The 27935-nt window shown below is 46.2% G+C and overlaps 5 protein-coding genes across 9 annotated transcripts in view; all 5 read right to left on the bottom strand.

Annotated features, from left to right (window-relative positions):
* Positions 1-3158, bottom strand: part of LOC109884493 (serine/threonine-protein kinase 31) — a 34543-nt gene extending 31385 nt beyond the window's left edge. For 2 of the 3 annotated variants that reach the window (XM_031820539.1, XM_031820537.1), the window contains exons 1-7: positions 2797-2924; positions 2647-2699; positions 2378-2476; positions 2213-2281; positions 921-1079; positions 596-718; positions 292-503 (exon numbers count right to left, since the gene is read on the bottom strand). In XM_031820539.1, the coding sequence (XP_031676399.1) occupies positions 292-503; positions 596-718; positions 921-1079; positions 2213-2281; positions 2378-2476; positions 2647-2699; positions 2797-2815 (734 nt within the window). In that variant the 5' untranslated portion in view covers positions 2816-2924. Of the gene's footprint in view, positions 1-291; positions 504-595; positions 719-920; positions 1080-2212; positions 2282-2377; positions 2477-2646; positions 2700-2796; positions 2925-3049 lie in introns of those variants that run through there. The other variant, XM_031820538.1, reaches the window with a different exon arrangement.
* Positions 3159-5119: 1961 nt separating this feature from the next.
* LOC109884496 (mitochondrial assembly of ribosomal large subunit protein 1) lies at positions 5120-7715 on the bottom strand. Its single transcript, XM_031820524.1, has 4 exons — positions 7311-7715; positions 6620-6798; positions 6285-6366; positions 5120-5757 (listed from the first exon to the last, which is right to left on the bottom strand). The coding sequence occupies exons 1-4, from the start codon at positions 7618-7620 to the stop codon at positions 5597-5599; spliced, it is 732 nt and encodes a 243-aa protein (XP_031676384.1). The 5' UTR covers positions 7621-7715; the 3' UTR covers positions 5120-5596.
* Positions 7716-8057: 342 nt separating this feature from the next.
* Positions 8058-17092, bottom strand: LOC116371651 (sphingomyelin phosphodiesterase 5). Of its 2 annotated transcripts, none has more exons than XM_031820525.1 (8): positions 16779-17092; positions 14627-15913; positions 14097-14172; positions 12701-12841; positions 12355-12444; positions 11830-11893; positions 11272-11431; positions 8058-8824 (listed from the first exon to the last, which is right to left on the bottom strand). In XM_031820525.1, exons 2-8 carry the CDS (start codon positions 15803-15805, stop codon positions 8714-8716), a joined length of 1821 nt encoding a protein of 606 aa, XP_031676385.1. In that variant the 5' UTR covers positions 15806-15913; positions 16779-17092; the 3' UTR covers positions 8058-8713. The 2 variants fall into 2 exon arrangements, with proteins under 2 accessions (XP_031676385.1, XP_031676386.1); XM_031820526.1 differs by having other exon boundaries at positions 14627-15916.
* A 1462-nt stretch (positions 17093-18554) lies between these two features.
* Positions 18555-21000, bottom strand: LOC116371652 (speriolin-like protein). The gene is made up of 4 exons (XM_031820527.1): positions 20654-21000; positions 20128-20252; positions 19264-19469; positions 18555-18861 (listed from the first exon to the last, which is right to left on the bottom strand). Exons 1-4 carry the CDS (start codon positions 20721-20723, stop codon positions 18735-18737), a joined length of 528 nt encoding a protein of 175 aa, XP_031676387.1. The 5' UTR covers positions 20724-21000; the 3' UTR covers positions 18555-18734.
* A 1401-nt stretch (positions 21001-22401) lies between these two features.
* LOC116371653 (protein lifeguard 1-like) lies at positions 22402-26906 on the bottom strand. Of its 2 annotated transcripts, XM_031820529.1 has the most exons (7): positions 26630-26866; positions 26285-26491; positions 25901-26016; positions 25458-25658; positions 25020-25148; positions 23768-23911; positions 22407-23254 (listed from the first exon to the last, which is right to left on the bottom strand). In XM_031820529.1, the coding sequence occupies exons 1-7, from the start codon at positions 26715-26717 to the stop codon at positions 23105-23107; spliced, it is 1035 nt and encodes a 344-aa protein (XP_031676389.1). In that variant the 5' UTR covers positions 26718-26866; the 3' UTR covers positions 22407-23104. The 2 variants fall into 2 exon arrangements, with proteins under 2 accessions (XP_031676388.1, XP_031676389.1); XM_031820528.1 differs by having other exon boundaries at positions 22402-23254; positions 26285-26906.
* Between the last annotated feature and the right edge of the window lie 1029 nt (positions 26907-27935).

Below are 27935 nucleotides of genomic sequence, written 5' to 3' on the forward strand. Positions count from 1 at the left end.
TATCCCAGCGGAACAGACAGGTATCTTACTTCCTTATCCCAGCGGAACAGACAGACAGGTGTCTTACTTCATTATCCCAGTGGAACAGACAGACAGGTATCTTATTTCATTATCCCAGCGGAACAGACAGACAGGTGTCTTACTTCATTATCCCAGCGGAACAGACAGACAGGTATCTTACTTCATTATCCCAGCGGAACAGACAGACAGGTGTCTTACTTCATTATCCCAGTGGAACAGACAGGTATCTTACTTCATTATCCCAGCGGAACAGACAGACAGGTGTCTTACTTCATTGAAAGGGGACTCTGGTCGGGGAAAACAGGCCGTAGTTTGGGCATGCAGACTGTAGAGCCAGGTATGTCCCCATCCCCCTGGGGGCCAGGCCAATCCAACACCCGCTGAGGCCACGGGCAATGGGACTCCTGCAGGGCCCGCACAGACATGGGGCCCTCACGGTTACTCCCCGGGAGGGTGAACTTGGCAAACTTCATCTTCAAAACCTAAGAGAGCATTTTATTGTCAGTTTTCAAGATGTGCCTTGAGTCATAAAAACTCCTTACAGGACATAACAGACAGAGGTTTGTTTGAGGACCTCTTCACCGATGTCCAGGTTTCCCTGAAAGGCCTGGACCAGGACGGTCCCGTCCAAGCAGACAGACTTCTTCTGGATGCGGACCTTCTTCCCATAGATCAGATTCTGAAGGAAGGCCTTTCCCTAAAGTGCAAAACAAGACAATGCACATTTTGTGAGCAGAAGGACTCTACTGAAAATACATCACAATGTCTCAACCCATTCACACATATATGACACCAAATACTAAACACTAACCATTAAGATAACAATCCTATTTTGCGTGGGGGACCTGCCATATTTCCACATAGACATTAATGACAGCACATGGAGAGGAACAGAGTACCTGCAGGAAATGTGCTGAGTCTTGGTCAGTGGACACACTGAAGCCCTGGAACTTGTACTTCTTGACCAGACAAGGTGCCTGTAGATCCCCTGGCAGCTCCACCAGAGCTGACCGACTGACAAACTCTGTGTTCCCATAGTCAATGTAGGACACGTGAAACTGGACACAAGATGGAGATTGGAATGTCAGTCTGCATTCCAAATGACATCCTATTCCCTATATAATGCACTACTTTTGACCAGGGCCTATAGGGATAAGTAGTGCACTATAGGGAATAGGGTGCCATTTGGAAACAATGTTTCTTTTAAAGACAAGTTGGATACATAATCAGTCAGCACCACAGCCAGCCTCCTCACGCCAGTCAGCATCACAGCCAGCCTCCTCACGTCAGTCATCACCACAGCCAGCCTCCTCATGCCAGTCAGCACCACAGCCTCCTCAGGTCAGTCATCACCACAGCCAGCCTCCTCACACCAGTCATCACCACTGCCAGCCTCCTCACGCCAGTCATCACCACAGGCAGCCTCCTCACACCAGTCATCACCACAGGCAGCCTCCTCACACTAGTCATCACCACAGCCAGCCTCCTCACACTAGTCATCACCACAGCCTCCTCACACTAGTCATTACCACAGCCTCCTCACGTCAGTCATCACCACAGCCTCCTCACGTCAGTCATCACCACAGCCTCCTCACGTCAGTCATCACCACAGCCTCCTCACGCCAGTCATCACCACAGCCAGCCTCCTCACACTAGTCATCACCACAGCCTCCTCACGTCAGTCATCACCACAGCCTCCTCACGTCAGTCATCACCACAGCCTCCTCACGTCAGTCATCACCACAGCCTCCTCACGTCAGTCATCACCACAGCCTCCTCACGTCAGTCATCACCACAGCCTCCTCACGTCAGTAATCACCACAGCCTCCTCACGTCAGTCATCCCCACAGCCTCCTCATGTCAGTTAGCACAACATCATCCCGAGATAACACTGCAGGCTGTTGTTTAGTTTATGGCCCGGGGGGTTTACACACCAGCTGCAAATCCAAATCTATTACCTGTCTAACCACTTAACTTCCATACCAGGATCTCATCAGCACAGCCTCAGATCATGCTTGTGTCAGAATGAAGATATGAACCACAATGATACATTGATAAGCACCCTCACGCTTTTCCAGACAGCGAGATGGTCAGCGTGTCCCAAATTCCCCATAGGGTTCTGGTCAAAAGTAGTGCACTTTATAGGGAATAGGGTGCCATGTGGGTAGTATCCAGACACTCATTGACTCACATTATCAGTCTGCTGCAGAACCTTGCACCTGTACCAACAGCTGTCCTCAGAGAAGACTGCCCCATAAATCTAGATGCAAACACAAGATAGATGCAATGTATGAATCCAATGATAATGGTTTCTCTCTTCTCCATCACTCTAAGTCTAGGTTCTACCTTTCTTTACCTTCTGAGGATTGGGACTTCCAAGTACCCTTGGGGCTGTTGGGCATTTGTCTGCCAAGGCTTTTCTTATGTTGTCAATGGCTTGATCGTCCTTGACATTCTACAACACATAACAAACAAACAGATGGGAGTTTACTGTGTACATGTTTGGGTTACATTTCTTTGGTGTTCTTGTGTAAATCAAACGGATCAATCAACAGGTGAAATGTTCAACCAACGTTCTAACGTTAATTAATCCAATAGTGGTATGTGCTACGTGCAGTTAGCTACCTGCGCCCAAAACGTAATGGCGTCCAAAACGTGTGTTACACCAACAAGCTCCACTAAAATTAAATGAAACCAGTATTAATACGCAAAGGATATTTTTCATAATTAAGTGGATAGTTATAGAAATATTTAGACGACAAAAAGAATACTCACTATTCTCACCGTCCATCATTCATTGGTCAATGTTTATAGGTTGATTGGCTGTGATGTAAAAAACGCAACATGATAATGAGCTAGAATGCATGGCTACGGCTCCCTGGCTAGGCCAACGTGAAATGTATCCATTTATAAATTCAAGTTTTGGGAGAAATAATTTGTTCTAAAAAACAGATGTTGTCCATGAAGTTACCGTGGAAACAGACAAACATATATTTTTAATTACAGTAGGTCAACCTAATAATCTCACCTGTTTGGATCTTGATATGGGTCTTCTGTAAACGAAAGAAACACTTGACCTCATGCTGAGGTCAAGCGGTTCATGGAAAAACCTGACCCTCGAAGACACATTTTTTATGTGATACTCTACAGTGGGTCTCTTAGCAGGTGTAAATAATGTGTAGTACATATTAAAGCGATAAGGCACGAGGGGGTGTGGTATATTGCCAATATACCACGGCCAAGGGCTGTTCTTAAATCTGACGCAACGCGGAGTGCCTTGATACAGCCCGTAGCCGTGGTATAGTAGCCATATACAACAAACTCCCGAGGTGCCTTATTGCTATTATAAACTGGTTACCAACATAATTAGAGCAGTAAAAATACATGATTTGTCATACACGTGGTATAGGGTCTGATATACCACGGCTGTCAGCCAATCTGGATTCAGGGCTCAAACAACCCAGTTTATAATAGTTGAATATTGAATACATCATACTGTGTAAATAAAGGTACGTTTGTTATTCAACATGATAGTAACATGGTACTTAAGTAAAAAATACTTGAAAGTACTACTTAAGTTGTTTTTTAGGGGGGTATCTTTACTTTACTAAAGATAATTTTGACAACTTTTACTACCCTACATTCCTAAAGAAAATGTACTTTTTACTCCATACATTTTCCATGACACCCAAAAGTACTCATTACGTTTTGAATGCTTAGCAGGACAGGAAAATTGTCTAATTATCACACTTATCAAGAGAACATTCCTGGTCATCCCTACTGCCTCTGATCTGGCGGACTCACTAAACAGAGAACATCCCTGGTCATCCCTACTGCCTCTGATCTGGCGGACTCACTAAACAGAGAACATCCCTGGTCATCCCTACTGCCTCTGATCTGGGGGACTCACTAAACAGAGAACATTCCTGGTCATCCCTACTGCCTCTGATCTGGAGGACTCACTAAACAGAGAACATCCCTGGTCATCCCTACTGCCTCTGATCTGGAGGACTCACTAAACAGAGAACATCCCTGGTCATCCCTACTGCCTCTGATCTGGGGGACTCACTAAACAGAGAACATCCCTGGTCATCCCTACTGCCTCTGATCTGGAGGACTCACTAAACAGAGAACATCCCTGGTCATCCCTACTGCCTCTGATCTGGCGGACTCACTAAACAGAGAACATCCCTGGTCATCCCTACTGCCTCTGATCTGGAGGACTCACTAAACAGAGAACATCCCTGGTCATCCCTACTGCCTCTGATCTGGAGGACTCACTAAACAGAGTCATCCCTACTGCCTCTGATCTGGCGGACTCACTAAACAGAGAACATCCCTGGTCATCCCTACTACCTCTGATCTGGGGGACTCACTAAACAGAGAACATCCCTGGTCATCCCTACTGCCTCTGATCTGGCGGACTCACTAAACAGAGAACATCCCTGGTCATCCCTACTGCCTCTGATCTGGAGGACTCACTAAACAGAGAACATTCCTGGTCATCCCTACTGCCTCTGATCTGGAGGACTCACTAAACAGAGAACATCCCTGGTCATCCCTACTGCCTCTGATCTGGAGGACTCACTAAACAGAGTCATCCCTACTGCCTCTGATCTGGCGGACTCACTAAACAGAGAACATCCCTGGTCATCCCTACTGCCTCTGATCTGGAGGACTCACTAAGAACATCCTTTGTTTGTAAATAATGTCTGAGTGTTGGACCAAGCCCCTGGCTTTCCGTAAATTAAAACAAGAAAATACTTTATATAAGAAATGTCATTATTTATATTTTTACTCAAGTAGTATTTTACCGGGCGACTAACTTTTATTTGAGTAATATTTTCTTAAGGTATCTTTACTCTTACTCAAGTTTGAAAATTGGGTACTTTTTCCATTACTGATCATTCTTAAGTTACAAGGAGCTGCACAAGACCATATTTTGTTTAGCTTTATACACTGACTATAGCCAACAAACAATTGTTCTGTTGTTTATATACCAACTCTGCACCAGATGTCACTGTTACCATCTACTGAATGTAATAATGTGTGGCTAGCCAGGAATCATCATGAACAATACAATATCTTATGAAAAGGATTTTATGAAATTAATTCTTTATTAAAATTCAGTCTTCTGATGAAATGCCCAAACAACCATTGTCACTGAATCCCCCTCCCCATCGCATCAATACATCTCAAAACACACAAAAACACCCTAAACCCCAAGCTACATTCCAGTGCAAACACTAACAACCATGATTGTAAGACACTTCTTGTGTCATCTAGTCTACATAGCAGACTGGTTTATAATGGTAAAAAAGATCAAAACTTAGAGGACAACTTCAATTTACAGGCTGAATTCAACCAGTAACGGCAGTTTTAAACATTTGGAATCAGCCCCAAATGGTACACTGCTTTTCTCTACATAGTGCACTACTTTTGACCAGGACCCATAGGACTCCGGTCAAAAGTAGTGCACTATAAAAGGGAATAGGGTGCCATTTAGGAAGCAGACTCAGTGTCTCTTCTTTTCAATAAATAACACTCCAGTTTCAACAGTTCTTTAATTGTTGAGTCACTTGGTGACATTGACATCGGCTCCGTATATGAAGTCCTCTGGGAGCGTCTCAACAGGGATGGAGCTCAACTGTTCATCAAGAGAACGTAGTGTCCACAGCTTCTCCAGTTCATACACCTCTCTGGTCTCTGGTAGCATGAAGTGGACCACCATCCTTCCTACAGGGAGGAAAGGAGAGAGAGAGAGGGAGAGAGAGAAGGGAGGTAGAGAGAGACAGAGAGAGAGAGAGAAGGGGGAGAGAGAGAGGAGACAGAGAGAGGAGACAGAGACGACAGCAATGGGATTAGCAAGTAAGAAATTGACATTATCACATAACCTTAACTTATTACCCACATGTATAGCTTCCGTCCCTCTCCTCACCCCTACCTGGGCTCGAACCAGGGACCCTCTGCTCAGACAACAGTCACCCACGAAGCATCGTTACCCATTGCGCCACAAAAGTCACGGCCCTTGCAGAGCAAGGGGAACTACTACTTCAAGGCCTCAGAGCGAGTGACGTCACCGATTGAAACGCTATTAGCGAGCACCACCGCTAACTAGCTAGCCATTTCACATCGGTTACACACATATCCTGAGAAAATATATCAGTGTAATATTTCTAGAGACCATCTGTGTGTTGTTTCGGTAAATTATTCTAATCGTCATGTACTGTAATCCACAGCCAGGAGCAGATCATCAAACATACCAAAGTCAATGCACATCCAGTCTTCTGCATCCTTTCCCTCAATGTTGGCATGTGGGTCCCCATCTTTCTTCATATATTTGTACTGCCAAAATATAACATGTATTACAACACAGTGGTGCCAAATGTACATGGCGTTTTCTGCACAGCTTTGACCAGCAGCACCATTATTCACATGTTCCAAATACAGTTGCAAAATTTCAGTAACTCGTCCGGAAATTCCCAGGTTTCCTGCTTATCCCTTCGGATTCTGTGATTCTTCCTACCAGGATTTCTGGAAATTTGGGGAATGTTACCGGAATTCTGCAAACCTACAATTGATCCAATAAAGGAATTACCACTTTAATGGCGTAGAGGGCCATGGCACGGAGGTGTCTTGAGGAGGATCCGCTGACAACGATGAAGTAGTCTGTGTACTTGATGTCCTCAGGCACCTTGATGACACAGATGTCTGCTGCATTCTCCTGGCGCAGCAGGGACACCAACACGCTGATGTTAAAGTCCTCCTGTGGGTTTCCTACAGCAAGGGGAGAGGGAGGATCATCACACTAAACAGTCCTTCAGTATGTTCATTTGTAATACACTAGCCTGGGTGTATTGTATCAGTAACAAAGTAAAGGAAGTTTAGTTTAAAATGTTACATAGAATCTATCCTGTGAAACATGTTTTGGAAGGATTCCAGCTAAATATAGACTATAACTGATTTCTGTGGAATGGAAAAGGAGATGCATTTATGCATTTATTTTTTGCCGGTATTTATAGTAGAACGTTTTGGAGGTGAGTAAACTCCGACAGTTAACCATATATGAAGCTTTATAATTGGTCTACAGAAAAGTGTCATCTACAAGCCTGTATTTTCGAAAAAATACGTAACGAATTTTAAGACGAAGTGGCAGGTATGGCGCTTAGCTACATCAGATAGTGTGACTTTGTAATTTAATTGGGTTACAAGGCTGTAACCATGTAACGTTACTCACACTACTAACGTTAGATAGCTAGTTGTCTGAGTCGATTTTTAGTTCTACTTACTTTGGCTTGAGTCACTCTGCATCTCATATTCATCTTGTTGTGCCAGAAGCTTGCCAGGGCTGTCCGACTTCAAAACATTCTCTTCATTATGTAAATCGGCGTAATATCGTCTAATACCGTTGTAAAATGCAGAGAGATGTGGATGCAATTGTTGAGAGACAAGACATGTATAACGTCGATACAAAAATGTTGTGCTGCGTCGCGCTTTTGAAATTAAACACGCATCTCTAACGACACCAGTATACCCTCGAAGAACATTATGTGAAAGTATCTGAGAGACAAATTGCCTAGAACAATGTAGTACATACATGATTTAGCTATCGTGTCATTGCCATTAAAACGCATGTAATTTTGGTTTGTTTTTCAAAGGACTGTCTAGAAACAGGAAGTGTTTCTGATTCCAGGACTCTGATTGGTTGAGGTGGTTTCTTCGCTGTTTACGCTTCATTCCGTACAGTACTCCTCCTGGATGCGCTTTACCGCCGCCTAATGTAGAGGAGTGGGACTTTGTGAAGTAGCACACCAAATAATATTGCGCTCGTTTCAGCTAGAAAACATATTTAAATATTTAATCGCTCTCTAAAGCCATACAATCAACTTCTTATAAAGGTTTCAGAATGCATCCATATTTATCAAACCGTGTTACTGTTTTTGGTTTAATCTGTTTCACCACCCCCTCCACACAACACATATTCTTCAAATATGTTTTTACCACCCTTGTAATCAGTAAGAGACTCAAACATTTGGTGCATTTCAGTGAGATAGTTTATTTTCCACAGGCATTATCGTGAAATCAGAGTGAAAAAATATAAAATATTTTCAGTACCAACAATTTACCAAAAGTAAGATTGACTGTATAAAAGTGAGTTACCAATGCCCCTGACCTGAAAAGGCCCACATATATATACATATATACACATATACATATATATAACTCAGTGAGTCATGTCATTATTCAGCTTAGATTTGGTCTCTGTATGCATACCAGCAAATCAATATCGGTTTTAATCCAGCAGCCACCAGTAAATGGTATTGTCCAAAACTGTACCTTATTCCCCATAGGGCTCTGACAAATGTAGTGCACTATATAGGGAGTCATTTGGGATGCCTTGCCATCGCTATATAGGGAATAGGGTGCCATTTGGGATGCCCATTCCATCTCTCTGACTGAGGATACAGGCCAGCTCACCCCCGACATAACCCCTTGGCATTTTTCATTGGTCTGTTTACTTTGTAATTGTTGTACCCGTGTGGTGTGTGTGGTGCCTGGTAGATGTCTGCATCCCAAATGGCACCCATAGGACTTGTCAAAAGTAGTGCACTATATAGGGAATAGTGTGCCATTTGGAATGAAGTACATATCTTTCCCTTCTCCCCAAATGGATTCAGGCTTGGTTTGTCACTCATTCGGACTGGGCAGTGTCTGAGTCCAGGAACACATTGAGCCTCAGGCCCACTGGAATGTGGTCGGTGAGGCCAGCAAGCTGGGTCACAAAGGTGAACTCCTCAATTTCCTATAGGAGAGAAAGAAAAGGATGCAATAACACCAGAATTAATAATAGACCCACACGCCGTTGTGACGCCTGCAGCCAGCCAGCCAGACACACACCGTTGTGACGCCTGCAGCCAGCCAGCCAGACACACGCCGTTGTGACGCCTGCAGCCAGCCAGCCAGACACACGCCGTTGTGACGCCTGCAGCCAGCCAGCCAGACACACGCCGTTGTGACGCCTGCAGCCAGCCAGCCAGCCAGACACACGCCGTTGTGACGCCTCCAGCCAGCCAGACACACACACGCCGTTGTGACGCCTGCAGCCAGCCAGCCAGACACACACACGCCGTTGTGACGCCTGCAGCCAGCCAGACACACGCCGTTGTGACGCCTGCAGCCAGCAAAACACACGCCGTTGTGACGCCTGCAGCCAGCCAGCCAGACACACACACGCCGTTGTGACGCCTGCAGCCAGCCAGCCAGACACACGCCGTTGTGACGCCTGCAGCCAGCCAGCCAGACACACACACGCCGTTGTGACGCCTGCAGCCAGCCAGCCAGACACACACACGCCGTTGTGACGCCTGCAGCCAGCCAGCCAGACACACACACGCCGTTGTGACGCCTGCAGCCAGCCAGCCAGACACACACACGCCGTTGTGACGCCTGCAGCCAGCCAGCCAGACACACGCCGTTGTGACGCCTGCAGCCAGCCAGCCAGACACACGCCGTTGTGACGCCTGCAGCCAGCCAGCCAGACACACGCCGTTGTGACGCCTGCAGCCAGCCAGCCAGCCAGACACACGCAGTTGTGACGCCTGCAGCCAGCCAGACACACACACGCCGTTGTGACGCCTGCAGCCAGCCAGCCAGACACACACACGCCGTTGTGACGCCTGCAGCCAGCAAAACACACGCCGTTGTGACGCCTGCAGCCAGCCAGCCAGACACACACACGCCGTTGTGACGCCTGCAGCCAGCCAGCCAGACACACACACGCCGTTGTGACGCCTGCAGCCAGCCAGCCAGACACACACACGCCGTTGTGACGCCTGCAGCCAGCCAGCCAGACACACACACGCCGTTGTGACGCCTGCAGCCAGCCAGCCAGACACACACACGCCGTTGTGACGCCTGCAGCCAGCCAGCCAGACACACACACGCCGTTGTGACGCCTGCAGCCAGCCAGCCAGACGCACACGCCGTTGTGACGCCTGCAGCCAGCCAGCCAGACACACACACGCCGTTGTGACGCCTGCAGCCAGCCAGCCAGACACACACACGCCGTTGTGACGCCTGCAGCCAGCCAGCCAGACACACACACGCCGTTGTGACGCCTGCAGCCAGCCAGCCAGACACACGCCGTTGTGACGCCTGCAGCCAGCCAGCCAGACACACGCCGTTGACGCCTGCAGCCAGCCAGACACACGCCGTTGACGCCTGCAGCCAGCCAGACACACACACTCCGTTGACGCCTGCAGCCAGCCAGCCAGACACACGCCGTTGTGACGCCTGCAGCCAGCCAGCCAGACACACGCTGTTGACGCCTGCAGCCAGCCAGACACACACTGTTGACGCCTGCAGCCAGCCAGACACACGCTGTTGTGACGCCTGCAGCCAGCCAGACACACGCCGTTGACGCCTGCAGCCAGCCAGCCAGACACACGCCGTTGAGACGCCTGCAGCCAGCCAGCCAGACACACGCTGTTGACGCCTGCAGCCAGCCAGACACACGCTGTTGACGCCTGCAGCCAGCCAGACACACGCTGTTGTGACGCCTGCAGCCAGCCAGACACACGCCGTTGACGCCTGCAGCCAGCCAGCCAGCCAGACACACGCCGTTGAGACGCCTGCAGCCAGCCAGCCAGACACACACGCCGTTGTGACGCCTGCAGCCAGCCAGACACACGCCGTTGTGACGCCTGCAGCCAGCCAGACACACGCCGTTGTGACGCCTGCAGCCAGCCAGACACACGCCGTTGTGACGCCTGCAGCCAGCCAGACACACGCCGTTGTGACGCCTGCAGCCAGCCAGACACACGCCGTTGTGACGCCTGCAGCCAGCCAGACACACGCCGTTGTGACGCCTGCAGCCAGCCAGACACACGCCGTTGTGACGCCTGCAGCCAGCCAGACACACGCCGTTGTGACGCCTGCAGCCAGCCAGACACACGCCGTTGTGACGCCTGCAGCCAGCCAGACACACGCCGGTGTGACGCCTGCAGCCAGCCAGACACACGCCGTTGTGACGCCTGCAGCCAGCCAGCCAGACACACGCTGTTGTGTTTCCTAGAACACCTCCTCGTGGTGTTTCCATAACACAGGTGGAGGTCAGGAGTGTGGAGAGGAGAACATGAAGGAAGTGGACTCTTCTATACAGCTGAATGAGATGGCAGGTATCTGATAGCTAGCTCATGTTAGCTAACCTCGCTAGCGAACCAGAGAGGGGAAAAGTATGGAAACACTTACAGTTCGGCAGTGCTTGGAGATGGAGCTCTCTCTGTAGAGGATGTAGTCGATGCGGCGCCCCACCCAAGGCTGACCCAACTCAGGGTAGACCATGGGACAGCCTTCCAGGGCCACAGGAGAGGAGAGGTACTGCTTCCTCAACTCCTCTCTCTCCAGGGTCCTAGAGACAGGGAAGGGATCAGGGGAACGTAGGACATGTCCCAAACGACACCTTATTCCAAATCAAACCAGATTTTATTGGTCACATACGCGTGTAGCAGATGTTATTACGGGTGTAGCGAAATGCTTGTGTTTCTAGCTCCAACAGTGCAGTAATATCTAACATACACAAAGTAAAGGAATTAAAAATATATATGGTTGGACGAGCAATGTCATAGCAACAGCCTAAGATACAGTAGAATAGGACAGTATATAAAAAAATATGTAAACATTATTAAAGTGACTAGTGGTTTCAATGATTAAAGTGGCCAGTGGTTTCAATGTGTTGTAGTGCACTACGTTGTTTTGACCAGGGCCCATTGACTACATCCAGTGAATGCAGTCTGAGGGATAGCATACCTTTGAAGATTCTCTGGGGTCCTTACATCCTCATGATACAGAGTAGGCTGTTCCAGCAAAGTGCCTGAACAATATAACATAAGAAAACATTTTTGTCCATTTCCACAGATGTGCCTTGGTAATAAAAAAAGATATATAAAATAAACTTCTTACAAGACATAAAACAACAGACAATATAGTTAAACATGGGCTGGGGCCTGTACAGGAGACTGACTATACAAGAGGGTAAAAACTCCTGTACAGGAGACTGACTATACAAGAGGGTAAAAACTCCTGTACAGGAGACTGACTATACAAGAGGGTAAAAACATTATTCATGTCACATAAATGTGCACAAGACATCAAGGAATGTTTGATTGTTCCTAATGACTTGTAGGCCTCTATGTCGGCTATGTATCCCAAATGGCACCCTATTTCTAAAATAGTACACTACTTACCTACGGGCCCTGGACAAAGTAGTACTGTATAGGGAATAGGATGCCATTTGGGACGCAAGCCTAAAGATCGTGCAACAGTCCAACTCACCAATGACCCAGGGCTTCTCCTGGCCCGGCCCGGCCCTACAGGGGTCTCTGTACTCCTCAAACAGACTGTGCTTCTGTTCTAGACTGTCATCTGACCAAGGACAAACACACAGAAACATGGAACAATGTGGAAACCTGTTGCACGACATCAAGCCCACACAGATACCCATCTATAGAAGACAAACTGCATGCAGAGCCAGTGTACTCTGTATGTAGACAGAAAGGTATCCAAAAATGACACCCTATTCCCTAATATAGTGTACTACATTTGACCAAGGCCCATAGGGTTGTCATCAAAAGTAGTGCACTTTATAGAGAATATGATTCAATTTGGGACGCAGACGTACCAGGTGAGCAGTTGTCGAAGTTGAAATCCCCAGAAAGCACGTCAAACACGACCACCTCATCAGGCTTGCTATTGGTCACCTGGAACTCCTGGATCCACTTGGTGAGCATGTTGAGCTGCTCACAGCGGATCTCCCCTTCACCTGCTCAGCCAATCACAGGACACAGTTATCTCAACCGCTACAATACCAGCAGAGAGAAACTGGTGTTGGACAGATAATTACTGTGTCCCAAATCAAAGTGTATTGGTCACGTACAGGGTTAAGCAGATGTTACGGCAGGTGCAGTGAAATGCTTTGTGCTACTAGCCTTTAACAGGGCAGTCAAACAAGTACACAAATAACAAAACAAATGGAAGAAAAAACCCAATTAACTGTCAGATTCTGGCTTGAAATATACTTATTCCTGTCACCATATTAGACCTGATTGATTACTTGACATGTATAAAAGACCTGTATGTTAGGGGTCAATGAAGGAAGAATAGGAACTTTGTTTATGGAAAGTTACCGAGCGAGACGATGGGAAGTACAGAAAGTTTTGTCTGTTTAAACATGTTATTGCTGAATAGTAATATTTCTAAGGAAGTTGCTGTGGAACTAGGACCAGGAAGGATGTGGAACTCAACTCAATAAGGATGAACAGTTGAAGAGAAAATACATCTCTGGAGACGAGCTAACTACAGTCCTATCTCACACACTTCCACGCTCTAATGAAGGTTCTAGACTCATGCAGGGCCATGACAACACCAGTAAGAGGAACAGATTTAGTTCCTGCCTAGCAACAGAGACGGATTGTTTTTATCTTAGTCATTAAAGGAGGTGACTCCTAGTCAGAAGGTATAGATATGTACTTGTATGTTGTGCTTGCAGCGGAGGCACCCAGTGGGTTGAATAAACGTGGCTTGAGCTTTTCTCTAGTCTGTTCAGAACCTAAACACAACACTATCATAAAACAAATGCAATCTGTGCATATATCCACACACCAAAAATATATACTAAGAGAGATATGTACAGCAGTAGACACTGTATATTACAGTGAGCTATGTCAGAATTCCAGTATATAAATGTGTGGTGTGCATAAACAGTGTAGATAAAACAACATGAGCTGGTGCACACCCAGAATAATAGTTTGTGTGGAGGTGCTGACTTACGACGAATAAATTATAAATTATCAAAATAAAGAAAGTCACACACTCCATGTATAATCTCCCAGCAATTTAATGGGTATTTACCAACGTTTCAGCATCACTGTGCCTTCCTCAGGGTGCATTAACAGTGTAACTACAATGCAATGTACAGCAGTAGCTAAATTATAATGAGCTATGTGAGAAGTTGTGCTGTAAATAGAGAAGAGGAGGCCATTTTGGATTAAGTTAAAAAATGAATGAAGATGACTTGCCTTCAGGTGCATGGAGGTGTGTGCAGTTAAAATATCCAACCAGCTTCTTCTCTTTCTGATTCTGGCCAACTAGCACCTGGGAACACCCACAAACCATTACTTCACCTACTGGGTATGAACTGCGTTCTTGTTGATGATGTTATTGTTAAACCCATGGTAAAATGGAGTGGCCGTTATCATTACAATAACTGACAACAGTAACTCAATACAGTAGGAGTGTTAATGGCAACCAGATGACACCACATTTACATTTTAGTCATTTACCAGACACTCTTCTCCAGAGAGACTTAGTCAGTGCTTTCAACTAAAGTTAGGACAAAAACAACCACATATCACAGCTATTTTAAGCAGAAAAAACCCCAAAGTGCAGGCGAGAGGTGAGAAAGACAAGAACTATAATGACAGTGAGTGGCATAGAATTACAAATTAGAACTGTATTTCTCCTTAATCTAATCAAAATGGCTGCCAATATCAGCCTATTGACTTCATCCTCTCTAGTAGTGTAATAGGATCTCTGTGGTGACTGGTACCTTGGCAGAGAGCAGGCCTTTAGCAGCCAGGGCGTCCTCCCCTCGGGCGTTAGGGAAGCAGTGGTACTGGGCCTCCAGCACTGGGTAACGGCTGGCCAGGAACAGGCCGCTGTTGAAGAACTTAAAGGAGGAGCAGCTGCCGGGAGGCTGGCAGGCGTACACCCCTACATCATACAGTATGTGGTTGAACAGGGGCCCCAGGGTGTTGGTCAGCTTCACAGCTGCCCTCTTATCAAACACCTCCTCCAGACACAGGATGTCCACGTTGGCCGGGAAGAGAGAAGACACCTCCCAGGGCACGTCGTCTGGTCCAGCCTGACCGCGCTGGGCGACCCCCTGAGTGCGTAGGGCCCGCGGAGGGTTCCTGTGGCCCTTCCGGTCCTGCTGGTTGGAGTTGTGGTTGGTGTTGATGACGGGGGTGGGAGAGTAGGAAGACTCCTCAGTGTCGTCACAGGGCACGTACACCACATAGTTTGAGTCACTGGGTTTGGGGGGCGTCGTTGTTGGGACCGCTCCGTCAGCTTGGTCCTCGTCTGAATGGGCCTGGGGTGGTGGCTGGCAGGCTGGGTCTGTAGCGCCGTATGAGGCAGTGCTGGTGGTGGAGGGGCCGGGGAGCAGGCTACTGGAGGGGCTGAGGGTGCCACAGCTACTGGGAGAGTCCACGAAGATGCGGATGTGTGGCCGGTTCACGCCCTGCACGATGCTCCGGCCTATGGCGGTGGCACGGCGCTGCGTGTGCCCTAGGTTGTTGAAGCGCGCAATTCCGTCCGGCAATAGGCACAGGTTGGCAGTAGCAAAACCAAAAGTGGCCTTGTTGGCCCCTGCCTCAAAGCCCAGGTTCCTCTCCCCCTCCTCAGCTGGTGCTGGCCTCGACGGGGGCTCGTGGTGGTAGGAGAAGGGCCTTCGGGTGGCCTGGAGGGGAGCCCAAAGCAGGAACCCCAGGAAGGCCAGGGGAGCCGTGACCAGGAAGAGGGCGAGGAAGAGGATGAAGCCGAAGAACACCTTGAGAGGGTGGAGGTAACACTCCTGCTCGTGCCGCTGGGTGCGTTCCAGGCTGGTGGACATGCAGACGGCAATGAGGCGGTCCAGGAACCAGAAGCAGGGCAGGATGAGACCCCAGCTCACTGCATGGAGGCCCTCCACAAAGCTGTTGGGGAATGGGGACTCCCGCAGAGACATGCCTCCCTCCTTCAGTCACCTCTGGACACAAGTAGGGAGATCAGGCATCAGGGCTCCCAGCTGCTCACCTCACTCTGGTTATTCACCATCTGACTGAGACTCTGCAATCTACTGGAAGCAAACGTAGAAGACAACACACAGACAGGACATGTAGAGGGTGTTTTCAGACCTTTCCTGGTTCGACGAGGTAAATCAATAGTGCTTGAAGTTGCATGGTTGTCAGGGAAACCAGAATCAACCCAATGGGGCTGGGCGACAGCTGGTGCGTCATAGTACACGGGATCAATTGGAGTAGAAAGGCAGATTACATTGGCTTACTGGGCTGCGCGCACATGAAGGGCTGAGTTGGTGGATAGACAGACATTGTTGGAAAGGAGGGCAAGAGGAGAAGAATATACGGGTATTTTACCCAAACTACTGTTAATCCAGACGTCACCATCTGCACGAATTCACTAATCGCTATAGCGACAGATGTGTAGTGTGTAAAACTAGTGGTCGATGCAACGTTCAAAGTAGTCCACACAAAGGCTCCAAAAAGACCCACACTTTCCGACAACGACGCCCGTCCTGAGTGCCAGCATTTCTGCTGACACTGTCATGTCAACCAACATCGGTCATGAATGAATGTGATATCGATTGTGTCTCAAGTTTTCGTTGTGTGTGCTTGTTACTTTGAAATGATCGACTCGCCCCAAATGCTGTTCTCTGACGTGGCGTGGTTAGCTAGCTAGCCAGCTAACGTTAACTTGGAGTACTAACGTTACCTGGCTAATTCAACCAGTTTGAAAATGTTCACTAATTTGGGCTTGGTAGCAGGTGCTCACATGCACAATGTATCATTCATGAACAAGACAATTTTGTCTTACACATTTACATAGCCACACGTTCGTGGACTAATGTTAGCTACTAGCTAGCTAAAAATAGGTTATCTGGTTAGCAAACGTTAACATGAGCTATGCACCTTTATTCTTACCTGTCTGTATAGAAGAGTCCACTTCCTTCATAAAATGTGAATTTATCCGTCTAAATACATGTAAGCATGCCTACTGCTAAGTTGGCCTTATCATGCTGTGGATATTTTTAATTCAATATTCCTGTATAAAACAGAAGACAAGGATTCCAGCGACCAGTGTAAGACTTGTCCCGCGCGGGGAGCAGCCAACTCGTCTAGACAGTTTGCGCGTGCATACCGCTTATTTCCGACCGTGTGCGTGCTCGTCTGAAGTGGCAAATGAGCTGAACATATGTCCTTATACGAACAGTATAAGGGTTTATAGGTATATGGGGTTATTAAGCGCGGATTCGCGCTCATAAACCCAGGGTCGTTACGATATTGAAAGGCAACAATTTCAAAGACTTTACTGAGTTACTTCTTCATATTAGAAAATCAGTCAATTGAAATAAATAAATTAGGCCCTAATGTATGGATTTCACATGGGCAGGGTGCAGCTATGGGTGGGCCATGGAGGGTATAGGCCCACCTCCTTGGCAGCCAGGCCCACCCACTGGCTGGGCTTTGCTCCCCAATCAGAATTAGTTTTTCCCCACAAAATGGCTTTACGACAGACAGAAATACTCCTCAGCACCCACCACCCAGACGATCCTGCAGGTGAAGCAGCTGGATGTGGATGGGCCGGCGTGGTTACACATAGTCTGGTTGTGAGGCCGGTTGGATGTACTGGCAAATTCTGTAAAATGACATTGGAGGCAGTTTATGGCAGAGAAATTAACATTAATGTCTCTGGCAACAGCTCTGGTGGACATTCCTGCAGGTCACCATGTCTCAAAACTGGAGACATCTATGGCATTGTGTTGTGTGATAAAACTGCTCATTTTAAAGTGGCCTTTTATTGTCCCCAGCACAAGGTGGACCTGTGTAATGATCATGCGGTTTAATCAGCTTCTTGATATGACACATCTGTCAGGTGGATGGATTATCTTGGCAAAGGATAAATGCTCACTAACAGGGATGTAAACTAAATTTGTACACAACATTTGAGAGAAATAATATTTTTGTGTGTATGACAAATGTCTGGGATTTTTTATTTCAGCTCATGAACCATGGGACAAATATTTAACATGTTGTTAAAGCTTTGTTCAGTGTAAATGAAAATTAGTTGTGTATACATTACTTAAACAGACTGCTTTTTCTTTGTTGAAATGCATTTTAAATGGCCCAAAGAGCCCTGGAAGTATTTATTCTGTCCAGGTTTTTCCATGTCTGTCATTTAAATATGGAAATATAATGTCAGGTAACTCACAAAGCCAGCCTCAGTGCAACCAACCAACAAACCAAGTGAACGAAAATATGAATGAAAAAAAAGGCTAAACTAGGAAATGGTCCAATGCAGGAGATGCAGAGCTGTCCTGTCTGTGGAGGGTGTGTGAAGAGATGCAGAGCTGTCCTGTCTGTGGAGGGTGTGTGAAGAGATGCAGAGCTGTCCTGTCTGTGGAGGGTGTGTGAAGAGATGCAGAGCTGTCCTGTCTGTGGAGGGTGTGTGAAGAGATGCAGAGCTGTCCTGTCTGTGGAGGGTGTGTGAAGAGATGCAGAGCTGTCCTGTCTGTGGAGGGTGTGTGAAGAGATGCAGAGCTGTCCTGTCTGTGGAGGGTGTGTGAAGAGATGCAGAGCTGTCCTGTCTGTGGAGGGTGTGTGAAGAGATGCAGAGCTGTCCTGTCTGTGGAGGGTGTGTGAAGTTTGTATGAGAGAGCGCTTGTCTCCAAAGCAATAAAAGCTTAGACACGTTAAGAGTTGGGTTTGAGTCATTTGTTTATAGTGTAAAAACTTGACTCTCCACAGATGACTGATCTGCTGTGGAGGGAGGTGGTATCAGTGGCCGTCCCAGTCTAGCTCTGGTCCTAAGCGTTTATAAAAGACTCAGAATCAGCAAGCTATACGTAACACCCTGGACCAGAGCTGTTCCCAGCCCGTCTACCAGAGGAAGAGGGGCTTGCCGTCCTGCCTGGCCATGAAAGAGAGGCAACTGAACAGCAGCAGGAGATCCTTCAGCAGTTTGGAGGGGGCTGAGTTGATAACTACTCTCCTGAGGAAGTCCGGGCTGTTGAGATTAGATTGTTGTTTATTGTCCTACAAGTGGAAAATCCTACTACAGCTCACACATTACATACACAAACCACACATTACATACACAAACCACACATTACATACACAAACCACACATTACATACACAAACCACACATTACATAAACCACATTGTAACATGGCAGCAAACAAACAACAGTAAACAGTCCGTCCCCCCCCACACCTGCACATATAGAAGGAAGCTTCATAGAATTGTTAATGATTCATGGTGATAAACCCCCCCCCCCAGGGATTAAACTCCTCCTGAAGCATGCAGTGCAGCCTTTACAGTAATTGTCTGACACCTCCAACCTGATGGCAGGGAAGCTGAGCTGACATCACAGCCGAGCTGGTACCCTGAAGGGACTACATCATCACCTGTTGTATCCCAGCTCCCGGGCGCTGTATGAGTCAGCCCTCTGCTTCAGGATGCCATAGGTGTTGATGATGAACTCTGTGAAGGGGGGGTGGAGAGTCATACTATAGCCCAGCTGCTTCAGCTTGGCCATCAGCTCAGTGTAGCGCTGGGACAGCTGGAGCCTGTAGCCCTCGTCCACCTTCCCCGTCAGAGGGTGTGTGGACACCTGAAGAAAAGGGGGGGGGGGGGGGGGGGGTCAAGCCTTTAGTTTGAGTGAAACACAGATTGTGAGTCTCATATGGCACCCTATTTCCAATAGAGTGCACTACTTTAGACCAGAGCCCATATAGGGCTTCATTTGGAATAGGGTGCCATTTGGGACAGACTCGCAGTCAAAAGTAGTGCACTATATAGTTTAGAGGGTTCCATTTGGGACGCAGACAGTCTCATGGGAGTGGGGGATTAGCCTGTAGAGTTTCTAATCCAGTTATACTGTACATGTCATTATCCAACTCTCTCTTACACATTTGTTTAGAACAGATTTGGAATTAACTTCTTAGGAAATGGAAAACCATTTTGACCTGGGAATAAACCGGTTTGGGAGGCTTTGATTTCCATCTGTGTGTGAATGATTGAAATATCTACATGGCACACAACCACACCCTGTTGTTCAACTAGTCTATTATCCCTTAGCTGACAGAAGGAAGGAATAATGTTGTTCAACTTTCTTATTATTAAAAAACTGGAATGTCTGCCTTTTGTACAAAGGACAACACACACACACACACACACACACACACACACACACACACACACACACACACACACACACACACACACACACACACACACACACACAAACACACACACACACACACACACACCTGAATGATCTTGTCTCGTATATTGAGCACAGTGAACCCATAGAGTCTGTTCTGGCCCTGGAACACATAGGACAGGATCCTTCGATCCAGCTGGAAGGCTATCTCCCCCAACAACCGCTCTGGATCTGAATCAATAAACACCATTACAGCACCAATCTCTGAATCTGCATGGATTACTTCAATAGACCTCATTACACCAACATCAACATTCATCCACAGCTAGTTTAACAAAAATGTTCCTATTCTAAACAACATCCCAGAAGGCATCCTGTTTCCTATATTGCGCACTACTATTGACCAGAGCCCTATAGGCCCTACTCAAAAGTTATGCACTATATAGGAAATAGGGTGCAATTTGGGACCTATGCAATAGTTTTGAATACATATTTTTCTATTCTCTTCTGCTATTGCAATATTGTCATAATCAGCTCAGTTGATACAAAATGGTGATTCAATTTCTGACTAACATTTTTCTCTTAAGAATCATGTCACAACATTGTAATGAGCAAACGACCATTTCACACACCTTTCACCTTCTGAGACATGACGTAAGAACAGCTTGCAGTCTCTTCATGTTCTCGTGGGTCTGTGCACATGCAGCTCTTGGTGTAGGACTCCAGGTTAACCGGGGAAGACGTTCTGTGAGGATGTCTGGACGATTGATGCAGCTCATGTTTGAATCTGTCCTCATCCACGATGTCTTGCCACTGAATAGTTGTGTTCCTGCCTGTTGGTAGGAAATTCTCATCAGAATCAATTCTAAATGCAAAAAGGGTGACAAATTGAGAAAAAAAGAAACCAGGCCAAAATAATAAGCAAATATATGTAGATGCTCTCCTCTTTGACTACATCCTCCCTCTGCTGATCTCACTCAAACCACGGGTTGCTGAGACCTCGCATGCATCAACCAATGGTTGCGTGCGACGTCATCGACTGACAGATTGCTATAACATATGATTTGGTTAGTCGATAAGTAAAATATCCATCCAGGCGTTTTAAGATCTGGCAACGTCTAAAACAATGGAACCATGAACGTTCTCAACCTTCAGTCTCTTGTCCTTAGATCAACTCATGAACTTAATGTTGTTTTTAAATAGTTTTTGTTGTTGTTTGTTGTTGCTTTACATCACTATGAGATTTATTTATGTAATGAATAGAGCTATATACATTTAATAAATTATATAAATGTTAGTCATTTAGCAGATGCTCTTATCCAGAGCGCCTTACAGGGTTAAGTGCTTTCTCAGGGGCACAGACAGATGTTTAATCTAGTCAGCTCAGGGACTCGAACCAGCATCCTTTCAGTTAGTGGCCCTAAGCTCTTAACCACTAGGCTATCTGCCACCCTTAAGATTATATGTCCAATATTTTAGCTGGTGCTTTGCTAGGACCTGCATGGCAGTACTGATATGCAGGGTTGGGATTAATTACATTTCATTTCACGCCGTATAGTGTAAATCGAATTTTTCCGTTTTTTCCAACCCTGCTTATTAATTCTAACAGTCCGGACGTGTCACATATCTTGGACGTCCTCTAGTGACAAAGAGCGGCACACGCACCACCATCACCCACATAGATGGAGATTGCAATGCGTAAACCATACTTGAACAGTTACCTGTCGATTCCCTGAGATTATCGCTGGTTAGAGCGGAGGTTTGCAGTTTGGACTTCAGATGAAAGTTTTCCTTCATTAGGTCAAGCATTATTTTCAGGTGGTCATTCTCATACCGCAGTTTCTCATTCTCCAAGCGCAATGACGCACCGCCCCCCTCTGTATCCATATCCACCCAGATACACTTCTCCGACTCCAAGCGCCTACTTCAGGCGTTCAGACAACTGAGACACAACCCGCAAGTTTGTAGACCCTTTCCGTCTGTCTTATAAATCAAATCCTCAAATGAAATAGGTTATAAATGGCATCATAATAGGGTGTCAGAACGTTCGATTTAACTTGACACCGGTGTCATAATTACACATTGAACATAATTATAGAATCTCCTTTATGATGTCTAAACAGATAGGCTATACGTCATTCTTAACGCTCAACATTTGCATTGCATCAGGGGAAATCATTTCTCACATAATTTCTCTCCAGACTGAAAAGCTGAAAACTAGGCACAAATGTCTGGAAAAATATAATTAACAAACTGACATTCATGCTTTTGGCTTAGAAAAAAAAGAATCATATCACAAAGTGCATAATCATGATTCATACACTATTAGAAACAATTTAGCAGCATCCAGTAACCATCAGCACTGATAAAAAGAAAAAGAGATCACAATTCAGTTTTAATTGAATAAATATCAACAAATACAGCTGCAAAGACTCACAAACATCAGAAATATCACAAAACAAATTGAATTCAAATATGATTAATTATTCACACTACACAATTTAAACCAGTCTGGATTGTGGTAAAAATGAGCACAATGAACATGAGGGAGTACTATCAAGCAGAGTTACTTGCTATGACTGTGATATGTGGTTGTTTAGTTACCCAAGTTGAATGAACGGACTAAGTCAAATCATGTAACATGCTCCGAATACAACAGGTGTAACTTCACTGTGAAATGCTTATTGACGAGTCTTTTCCCAACAATGCAGAGTTAAAAAGTACGAAAAATGAGCAAAGAAAAATAGTAACACAATAGAAAAATACATTGCACTGGATAAGAGCATCTGCCAGATCAGGGTTACCCAAACATGGTACGTAATGACTGACAAGAGGAACTGATGATGCACCACCCAATTTACAAATGTCACCTTGTGCATTCTACTATTACAACTTTCAAGAGTAAGTTCAACGCCGGACTGAGTTTGCTAGGGGGGGGGGGAACGACAGGCGACAGCAGTGTTCACCTGAGACATGGGCACATAAAACAATGTGGAGCAGGTGTTGTACTAGATATGGGAACAGATTGGTAACTCCTGTAAAAAGACTCCTTCATCCTTCAATGGTTCCTTTAGAGGAAGCTCTCAGTTCCGTGCTCTTCCAACGATAGTCAGGATGTAGAGGAAGATGTTGATGATGTCAGTGTACAGGGAGAGAGCAGCAAAAACATAGTCCTCTGGACTCAGGGCATTCTCCTTGTTGCCAAGCAGCAGCTGAGTGTCCACAGCCAAGAACTGGAATCAAACACATTCAAAACAATGATCATTCTATTATCACAATTATAATTAGCATTCTACTCATTCTATTATCACAATTACAATTAGCATTCTACTCATTCTATTTTAACAATTACAATTAGCATTCTACTCATTCTATTATCACAATTAGCATTCTACTCATTCTATTTAGCAAGACATGTGCAGTGACATAAGGTCTTGATTTGGTCTGACAACACATGCAAAATAATGACTAAGTCTGTGTACAAAATGGCACCCTGTTCCCTATATATTGCATTATTTTGGCCCATCAATCAAAGCACTTGCATGAATACTTAAATCGTTGTCCTACTACCACCGCCAGTATAGTTTCTACAGGAAGAGACACCACCTATGATAATCAAGATCATTACCAAAGAAAGAGATTTTAGTATGCATCCCTAATAGCACCCTTCCCTAAATAGTGCACTACGATGGTCAAAAGTAGTGCACTATAAAGAAAATAGGGTGGCATTTGTGACAAGAACTTACGCATGTGAAGAGTAGAGCGCCCAGCGAGGCATAGACCAGTTCCAGGATCTTGTTGCGGATGAAGATGCAGAGGAAGCCGAAGAGGAACAGGACAATCAGACAGACCAACAGCACACCGTGACAGGAAGTGAAGTCATACTTGGTCTGTATGGGAACATATTAGTGATTAGCCAATGAGGTGAATCTCATTTACTGTCAAACAATAATAACATCACTAGACTCACTAAACAGGGACAGTACCATCACTAGACTCACTAAACAGGGACAGTACCATCACTAGCCTCACTAAACAGGGACAGTACCATCACTAGCCTCACTAAACAGGGACAGTACCATCACTAGCCTCACTAAACAGGGACAGTACCATCACTAGCCTCACTAAACAGGGACAGTACCATCACTAGCCTCACTAAACAGGGACAGTACCATCACTAGACTCACTCAACAGGGACAGTACCATCACTAGACTCACTAAACAGGGCAGGGTCAATACCATCACTAGACAGGGACAGTACCATCACTAGACTCACTAAACAGGGACAGTACCATCACTAGACTCACTAAACAGGGACAGTACCATCACTAGACTCACTGAACAGGGCAGGGTCAATACCATCACTAGCCTCACTGAACAGGGGCAGTACCATCACTAGACTCACTGAACAGGGCAGGGTCAGTACCATCACTGAACAGGGTAGGGTCAGTACCATCACTAGCCTCACTGAACAGGATAGGGTCAGTACCATCACTAGCCTCACTGAACAGGGTAGGGTCAGTACCATCCCTAGCCTCACTGAACAGGGTAGGGTCAGTACCATCACTAGCCTCACTGAACAGGGTAGGGTCAGTACCATCACTAGCCTCACTGAACAGGGTAGGGTCAGTACCATCACTAGCCTCACTGAACAGGGTAGGGTCAGTACCATCACTAGCCTCACTGAACAGGGTAGGGTCAGTACCATCACTAGCCTCACTGAACAGGGTAGGGTCACTCCCATCCCTAGCCTCACCGAACAGGGCCAGAATCTATGATGGCAGGGTCAGGGTCAATTCCAGTTCAACTCCTGTTACATTTGATTCCATAGAAATGCTGTTTAAAGGTACACTCAGCAATATGACGTAGGTGCACAAAGTAAACAGTATAATTCATACATTTCCCCAACTAAGAGCGTTGAAGAGTGAGGCTCAACTCCCCCTCTGTTTTGGTCCCGTACCTACCACGCTCTAACAGTGTGAAGAGAGAGATACAGACCTGGAGAGAGAAGATAACCACGGTGAAGCAGACAACAGCAGTGATGCCCACGGCCATGATGACTGAGTCCGTGTCGTAGAAACTAGCTATCATCCCCACCATGTAGGACATAGCCAGGGTCAGGATGGACTGGAAACACCAGAGGCAAGGAGAGTCATACAACCTCTTTTACAATTTCAACAATACTTATGCAACTTTCTATGTAGAAGTGCACATATCAACACACACTTATAGTGAATAAGACATAATGTTTCTTCTTTAATTAGATAAATGTACAGAACCGGCCCATAAAGTATAGCGACACATACTATTCTTCATTAAGCAGGCTTTTTAGTCCAGGTAAAGGCTTAATCTGAGTTTAGAAAACAGGCCCATACAGTACATCATTATATAATGGTAATAATGGCCATTGAAATGAGACAGGTATTATTAACTTACGAGTGCAATCAGGTTCCATGGATGTTTACGGCGAAACTCTCCACAGCAGCTGATGGTGATGAGAGAGACGAAGAAGATGCCATAGGATACCCAGTAGGTCCATGTGTTGGCCCTGACGAACACTTTGATTTCCTCCACAAAGGTGAAGACAGCCACAAAGGTGAATGTTACCATCAGCTGGACGGTCAACACCATGAAGACCTGTAGGTGGACAAGGAGACAGAGACTATTAGATACAGGATACATACACTACTAGAATTCCAACTACGTGGACTCTGGTTATTTGCTCTTTAAAAAACGGTTTGAAGACATTTTGTCTGATTATTATGATGGCTATACAGATGCATGTACAACCATTTTATCTTAAGTTAATATTTTATCTTTAGTTCAAGTTTGCTTGAGGTCCTGATTTGGAGCCTCATGTCGTCCAGGCTGTCCCTTACTTTCCGGATGAAGGCTCGTCTTATGGTCTTGTCATCCAGTCCAGAGCCAAGAGAGAAGGAACTATTGTCACTAAAGGCTGGGGGTTGATCATCGCTGTGGTAACCAGTGTTTGGGTCTGGGAGAAAAGACAGACTCAATGCAATGCACATCAGAAAACAAACACTTCCAATGCCCCTTTCTATCTATCAATGAATGATAACATACATCAGACCACAAACACTTCCAATGCCCCTTTCTATCTATCAATGAGTAGTTTTTGCTCCGTACTAAAAGTGCTCCATCTTGAAAACGTCACTGCTGTCATGCATCATTTTGTGGACTAATGAACAAAATACTAAAAGATAGTTTGAGTGAACTATCCCTTTAACACTTGAAGTACTCACCATGATTTGGGTTGTCAAAGCCCTGACCGTAGGCCCCAGGCATGGGAGCGTAAGGTGCAGTGCCATATCCTGGGTTCCCCTGACCCTGGGAGTACATGGGCTGACCAAATGCCCCAGGCGTGGGGAAGGGCATCCCCCCTGGAGCAGGCCCTGGCCCCCCAAATGGGTTCGACATTCCCTGCGTGTTGGGTAAGGTCATCCCATATCCTGGGTTCTCCTGACCCTGGGAGTACATGGGCTGACCAAATGCCCCAGGCGTGGGGAAGGGCATCCCCTCTGGAGCAGGCCCTGGCCCCCCAAATGGGTTCGACATTCCCTGCGTGTTGGGTAAGGTCATCCCATATCCTGGTGGGCTTGGCTGCCCAAAGCCTACATTTGGGGGCTGGATGCCCCCCTCCAATGAAGAATAGATATTCCTGTCAGGTTGGGACATCACTAGGTCTGTTCCTCTCACTAGGACAGGGGTTCAGGACAGTGTTGATCTCGTCTGGACTGTAGAAACAGGGCACTAGAGACAGAGACACACGATGAAGAATGACAAAGGTTACTTTTGACATTTTGGTCATTTAGCAGAAGCTCTTATCCAGAGCAATTTACAGGAGCAATTAGGGTTAAGTGCCTTGCTCAAGGGCACATCGATTTTTCACCTAGTCGGGTAGGTGGTTAGGATCCTAGTAGGTATCGTAGTAGGTTAGGATGGTAAAGGTTTTAAGAGTACATCATTAATCTAAAAAGGGGTTTTAAAAGGAGACCAAAATCCATCCTGGTATCCCTAGGGGATACCTGCCCCAGTATCTGTGCATTAGAGATGTCGACAATGAGTATGACGGTTCTCCTCTCTAACGCCCAGGAAGCTCATATTAAAACTCCCATTAGACAGCTCTGCAAGCATTATGTCAAAATATGTTCCTTACGCACCAAATGTCATAATGTACTCCCGTTATGGCTGGTATGTACTTCAAAAAAGGTAGAAATAAAAATATACAAGCAAAGGAAAATAAATGCACATTCGGCACTCACACCGCCACAAACAGGAAGTACACAACAACTCAACTCAAAAGTGCTGAAAATGACCTTTTTTTGGTTGCTTGTATTTCAATTTAGACCTTTTTTGGAAGTACATACAGGCCGTAACGGCAGGAAATGAACACAGCTGCTGAGCAAAACTCCCTATTTGGTAAACTCGCTTGCAGAGCTGTCCAATGGGAGTTTGAATCAGTTTAGAGGCATCTCTAATGCACAGATACTGGAGCAGGGAACGCTCTATCCACCCTGTAATAACTGTTCATCACGAGGGAGGGAGGGAGGGAGGGATAATAATAATAATATAACCAACAATAACCTGTGACTGTTGATCAGTAACTAAAAATTAACTATGGTTACGGAAGGGAGTGGGCAGTGGTACAACTTTAAGGTGTCCCTCCCCGTCCCGCTCTTAACTAGACTGTTCACAAGAATTCTCCAACAGTGTGTGATTGCGGCCTGCAATTCGGGGCATTCCTGCATGTGGGCATTCCTGCAACTGCAGGAACGCCCCCCACTCAAGCATTCATTGGTTCCTGCATAAACGCCCCCCCTCAAGCATTCCATTGGTTCCTGCATAAACTCCCCCCCTCGAGCATTCCATTGGTTCCTGCAATAAACGCCACCC

This window comes from Oncorhynchus kisutch, unplaced genomic scaffold (assembly GCF_002021735.2).
Source record: "Oncorhynchus kisutch isolate 150728-3 unplaced genomic scaffold, Okis_V2 scaffold3465, whole genome shotgun sequence".
NCBI lineage: Eukaryota > Metazoa > Chordata > Actinopteri > Salmoniformes > Salmonidae > Oncorhynchus > Oncorhynchus kisutch.

What these genes read in the sequence shown, in the direction of transcription:
- LOC109884496 (XM_031820524.1), bottom strand. Translation starts at nt 7,620, where the DNA reads ATGTATGTACTACATTGTTCTAGGCAATTTGTCTCTCAGATACTTTCA. An exon ending in CCCTCTACGCCATTAAAGTG is followed by an intron (nt 6,367 to 6,619) that starts GTAATTCCTTTA and finishes ATATTTTGGCAG; the next exon opens with TACAAATATATGAAGAAAGA. An exon ending in CTGGATGTGCATTGACTTTG is followed by an intron (nt 5,758 to 6,284) that starts GTATGTTTGATG and finishes TCCTCCCTGTAG; the next exon opens with GAAGGATGGTGGTCCACTTC.
- LOC116371651 (XM_031820525.1), bottom strand. Translation starts at nt 15,805, where the DNA reads ATGTCTCTGCGGGAGTCCCCATTCCCCAACAGCTTTGTGGAGGGCCTC. An exon ending in ACACCTCCATGCACCTGAAG is followed by an intron (nt 12,842 to 14,096) that starts GCAAGTCATCTT and finishes TTGGCTGAGCAG; the next exon opens with GTGAAGGGGAGATCCGCTGT. An exon ending in CTTCGACAACTGCTCACCTG is followed by an intron (nt 12,445 to 12,700) that starts GTACGTCTGCGT and finishes GTCCTTGGTCAG; the next exon opens with ATGACAGTCTAGAACAGAAG.
- LOC116371652 (XM_031820527.1), bottom strand. Translation starts at nt 20,723, where the DNA reads ATGTGCACAGACCCACGAGAACATGAAGAGACTGCAAGCTGTTCTTAC. An exon ending in CATGTCTCAGAAGGTGAAAG is followed by an intron (nt 20,253 to 20,653) that starts GTGTGTGAAATG and finishes TTATTGATTCAG; the next exon opens with ATCCAGAGCGGTTGTTGGGG. An exon ending in CGGGAGCTGGGATACAACAG is followed by an intron (nt 18,862 to 19,263) that starts GTGATGATGTAG and finishes TAATCTCAACAG; the next exon opens with CCCGGACTTCCTCAGGAGAG.
- LOC116371653 (XM_031820528.1), bottom strand. Translation starts at nt 26,717, where the DNA reads ATGTCCCAACCTGACAGGAATATCTATTCTTCATTGGAGGGGGGCATC. An exon ending in GACGAGCCTTCATCCGGAAA is followed by an intron (nt 25,659 to 25,900) that starts GTAAGGGACAGC and finishes GTCCACCTACAG; the next exon opens with GTCTTCATGGTGTTGACCGT. An exon ending in TGGTTATCTTCTCTCTCCAG is followed by an intron (nt 23,912 to 25,019) that starts GTCTGTATCTCT and finishes GTTCCCATACAG; the next exon opens with ACCAAGTATGACTTCACTTC.